Genomic DNA, 5,342 nt, shown 5'->3' with positions numbered 1-5,342 from the left:
TAAAAATTAAAAAAAATATGAAGTAATAATTGATAAATTAATGTGACATTTAGGTGGAGCCCTCGGGTTACCACCCGAGTACCGTGAAGCTTGGCTCCGCCCTTGTCCTCAATGATACCCGCACTTGAGAGGATAAACACCTCTTCAACATAACCTCCTGGACGATGCCCATTCCCGAGAGGATAAACACCTCCAACATAAGGAAGGGTGGAGAAATATAATGTAGAAATAGAGATGTTTTATATAATTTTGTATGAGAAAGATATAATGGGTAAGATAGCTAAACAGTGATAAAAGATATATAATTTCTCTGGAAATATTTATCAATTAGCTAGTTTTCCTTTTCTATTGTAACACTATTCTCTAACATAAGGACCAAAAAGCATTCAACCAATTACTGGACAATTATGTCTAAAACATTCAAAGGGAGCTCATCAGAAACAAATTTCTTTAGCATCCAATCATGATCAAATCAACTCACAATATATATAAAATTGTAATTTTTTGTAGGATCTTTCAATACAATAGAAGAACACACAAAGTCCTCATATTACATTTTATATCACCCAAAACTACCATATGCATATATAATTCCCTTAAAAATAAATAAAAATTTGATAATTATTCATTTCTTGAGCAATTCCCTCTAGTGTATATGTACGTACAACTAATAGGTTGAATAAATATATGCATCACTTATCAACCTATACATGATTCCGAAGCATTAATTATTTATATTTACACTTAGTTTTATTAGATATATATGAGGTGATGATCATCTTTGTGATCACACGCATAACTCATCGTCACAATTACAAGCACACAAACTAATTAATAATGGCATCAACAACCGGGCTCGATCTATTGTTCTCTTCTTCAAATACCCAAGTCTCAAACACAGAAGTGGGAAGGATTGCCCTGAATTCATCATGAGAAAAGCTAGCACTCTCCGACACCCCGGCCGACAGCGAATCAAGACCAAACAAGCAGGACTCCATCGCCGAAAAGTCGGTCTTGCTAATTGCTTCAGTCGTCTTAGGTGAGGGATGAGTATGGTTCTTCTTCATCCATCCCTGCTGGAGCAACCGCGAAATATTCTCAGTGCTGGAGGCATAGGTGGTGGCAGCGGCAGCGGCAGCCGCCGATGGGAGTGAAGCTTTAGGCTTGGCTTGTAAGTCGATGGCGTCGGTGAGGGCTTTCTTGGCCATGTGGATGTCGACTTGGAGCCGCCTCTCCCACTGGCCCTTCGATGGTGAGTTGCTGCAGGCGCTGCCATCCTGATGAGGAGGATTGTTCTGCATCTTCTTCAGCTTCTTCTTGAGGTGAGTGTTCCAGTAGTTCTTGATGTCGTTGTCCGTCCTCTCAGGAAGGTACGATGAGATCGCCGCCCACCTGCGTGCCAAAACACAATTACAATGAGCTAGCTAGCTAGATAATCAAGGAACAACGATCGATCAGTGTAAAAGAGATAAAACAGAATTATTCAAATTGACCGAATCAAATTATCAAATCATATTAGTATTTAGATTATTCTAATAATTCTGTTATTCTCAAAATTATTCTTAGAATAATTCTGTTAATATCAATGAACAATAGATTTTATTGCTCTCATCTTATTTCTTCCTCTCTCTATTCTTCTTCTTACACAGTGTACCTGTTGCCGAGAAGAGCTTGGAGATGGACGATGAGCTTCTCTTCCTGATCTGTAAAGTTGCCACGCTTGATCCCCGGCCGCAGATAATTAGTCCATCGAAGTCTGCAGCTCTTGCTGCACCTCATCAGCCCTAGTGCATCAAACACACGCCAGAAACCCTAATTAATTTAGACCTAATTATATTATCCGCAAAGAAATTAGGAGATGGAAGTCAGGGGAAAAAAGATGATGACCAGTGTTTGTAGGAACGTATCTCCAGTTGCCAGGGCCATGTTGTTGGATGTAGGAGACAAGCACAAGGTCCTCTTCTGGCGTCCATGGCCCCTTCTTCACTCCTTTGTCACAGCAAGGCGGCCTTCCCATGAAATGCTATCAATTTTTTTTTCCACTCGATCGATTTCTAATTTTTCTTTGACTATATATCTGTATATTAAAGGAACAGGTTGATATTTCTTCAAAGAAAGAGCTGTCGGACAAGACAGCAGGGAGAATTAATCAATTTACTGGTCTTCTAAAGTCAGCAAAGCTATCAATAAATGAAAAGTAAAAATAAACAGGGATTGCTTGATGAAGAAGAATTCAAAACAAATGGATCTCTCTCTCTATCTCTATCTCTACAGCATTGAATGAGGTTGCACCAACAAAAAAAACTGATCATAAAGGAGCTTTAATTGGGAGGCAACCACTGGCTAGTCATCCAACTTAACTGCACTGTTAAAAGCTGTTATTATTATTATTTTATTTTTTTTCATTAATTAACTAGAACACCAAAATCCAATCCTTATGGATCGCTGAACATCATGATTCCGAGTCACAAGATGCTCAAATGATTTAATTGTATTTATACAATTTTCTTTGACATTTCCAGCAGTAGGATATGATTCTTTAACACAAATATATAAGTGTGTATATATATATAAAACAAAACATCATTTATAGCGTTCAAACTACGATTGAAAGTAACATTCCTATACAATGAATATAATCATGCATGTATTCTCTATATCTTCTTATAAAGCTAGTTATGTGCACATGACATTGTTATTAATTATTATGTATTAACCAAGCATCCAAACTCAAAAGAAATAGCATAAATCTTTATATTATTTTATATTTCTTTGTGAAAATTAGTGCGCGCATGCCTATAAACCTATACACTACAACTTTATGTTTTTTTCCCATATGTAAAGTTATGCTACTAAGATAACAAAATTCAAGGAAAATAAAATGAATACAGTTAAATTATTATTATTATTATTTCATAAAACGAGAACAATTGAACATTTTATATATCATAGGACTACATTTTGACAAAATAAAGTTTTATACAAAATATATTTCTCTCAATAAAAACACATCTTACAAAAATATAATTATGTTACTTGCTATCTATACATATACCTCCATGTAAAATTATTTGTGATGGGGTCCTCGTTTGTTTAGTTAGTTAAAATGAATATACACTTTCACTCAATTCAATGAATTACTATAATGTGACAAACTTAGAATGTTGGCTACTGGGCAACGAGACACTTGTACTTCTAGATTTATCTTTGTAGTTGATGAAAAACTTCTGTCGGACTTGATTGATCACCTCCAAAATTAATTGATTCAAAAAATTAAAAAAAAAAGACTTCAACGAGGTCCAATATATATATAAGGGGAAAACCCCCTTAATTAACGAAGGGTTCTTCATGTGAAGGGCTATAGCTTATTTAGGTATTAGATCTATTCTGTTATCTTAAATCCATAGAGATTAACGTACGAGTTTCATATCTTTACCTGCATTAAGATTTAGTTAAAAGGTCCCTTTATGCTAGCTTTGTTCGGTCCCATGGTCTAAAGTCCAACAAATTGGTAAATGTTTAATATAAAAAATTATTTTCTAACATACATTCTGTAGGATCGAAAAGTACTAGAAGGGGGGCAGATGAATAGCACGTGTTACTTTTTCATAATTTTTGAAAAGTAAGAGAGATAGCAACGGAAGCAATAAATAAAAATAATACTAACACATTTCTTTTTTACTTGGTTCACAAAGTGCTGCTAATCCAAGGTCCGCAATTGTTGATTGCTTTCATTGTGCAATCTACTAAACAATTGTTTAAATACAAAGAACTGAATATGAATATCAAGTACAGAAATTAATAATACTGATAACAAGAATGAAGTGTAGGCTTGATCATAGTTGTCGAAGTAGTATTTCATTATTGTAGCAAAATTTTGGAGCAGCACAAAAGTCGTTCAACGTAGAAGAACGATTGTTGGGTTGCTGGTCAAAGGTTGGTTTTATAGGCCATGTCAGTTGGTTTAGGCACCTCAACCAAGGCCTATCCGATCTGCCTTCGTCGGTAACTTATCCAACTCCAGACGTTTGGATCCCTTCCGGACACCTAAACCGTTGACATGGTCGCACCTGGGCAAGCCTTTATCCCTTCTTGGGAGTTTAGATCTCTTCTCGATGCTTGGAAGCTGATGTACTTTAGCCAATCAGAGTCTTCCACCTCACCAGTCGGATATCAACCATTCGAGTCGGTGCCTAGGTCAGCTTGTTCAAAAACGTCTCCTACATTACAAAGTTAGCACAACAGGCAAAATAATAAAGATAAGTATGAAATATTTTGACAATCTCAAGATTGTTCGGTCTTGACTTTTGAATTTCAAATGAAATCTTAGATCAGACTAATGTCTACTGTTCCTTTCAAGGGAACGCATCCTCACCTACTACTCCTCGGAGAAGTTACCTAACTTGCTAAACATCTGGTCCTCCAAACCTATTTGAACTTCCTGCTCGGCATCTTATTCTCTGACCCTTAAGGCTTTCTCTCGATATCTGATTCTCTAGATCCATCGACCTGCTAGACGTCCGGTCCTCCAGACTGGTCAAGACTTCCCGTTTGATGTACTCGATCTGCTAAGTCTTCTACCTAGTATCCAATCCAACAGATCTACTAAAGCTTGCCTTTGTATAGTATCCACTAGGACTTTTGTCTTGCCTAATATTCAGTCAACTTTACCTATTAGAACTTTCTGGTTGAGCTACGTACTTGCACACTTAGTCAACTTCATTAGATCCTAATGCTGCTTAACTTTGAATCCTTTGTCAATATCAAAACTCAGGTTTAGTTACCTGGTGCTCCCTGCACCAACAATCTTTTCTTTTTTGATTATAATAATATGGTTCAAAGTTTAGGAAAGATATAAAGAAAATATTTAAAAAATAGACATAAGGAACATGTTTAAAAAATAGACATAAGGAATAAGTCATTTAAAAATAATTCTCCTTCTAAATCTCATATATGAGAATTTAATGTTTTGAGGTTTTAAAAAATACTTAACTTTTAACCCCTTTATACTCTCTTCCTTTGACATATATATATAAAAAATATAGAGTCTCAAAACTAGAGTAATTTGTAAGGGTGTTTTCAAAAATATTTTTTTTTGAAGATAATTACTTAATTAAGTGGAAAGAATTTTGAAAAAGAACATTATAAGTGGAAACTTTTTTCAGAGCTTGAAAACACATTAGAATTTGCACAATAGATAGAATATTACAAATAGGTTTTACAATTATTTTCCAAGTACTCAAATTTTTTTTCATAAATACCCAACAAATGCTATATGTTAAAGAATCTTTAGAAATGAATTTTCCAAAAAGAATTTTCAAAGATATTTTGAAATTTGAAAA

The 5,342-nt window shown here is 35.0% G+C and overlaps 1 protein-coding gene across 1 annotated transcript; it reads right to left on the bottom strand.

Moving 5' to 3' along the window:
* Window positions 1–728: 728 nt before the first annotated feature.
* Window positions 729–2,098, bottom strand: LOC122006995 (transcription factor MYB30-like). The gene is made up of 3 exons (XM_042562728.1): window positions 1,888–2,098; window positions 1,655–1,784; window positions 729–1,392 (listed from the first exon to the last, which is right to left on the bottom strand). Exons 1-3 carry the CDS (start codon window positions 2,015–2,017, stop codon window positions 828–830), a joined length of 825 nt encoding a protein of 274 aa, XP_042418662.1. The 5' UTR covers window positions 2,018–2,098; the 3' UTR covers window positions 729–827.
* Window positions 2,099–5,342: the final 3,244 nt, after the last annotated feature.

This window comes from Zingiber officinale, chromosome 7B, assembly GCF_018446385.1.
Source record: "Zingiber officinale cultivar Zhangliang chromosome 7B, Zo_v1.1, whole genome shotgun sequence".
Classification (NCBI taxonomy): domain Eukaryota; kingdom Viridiplantae; phylum Streptophyta; class Magnoliopsida; order Zingiberales; family Zingiberaceae; genus Zingiber; species Zingiber officinale.
Note: the sequence above shows the minus strand (reverse complement) of the source record. Positions and strands in the feature narration are given on the sequence as shown.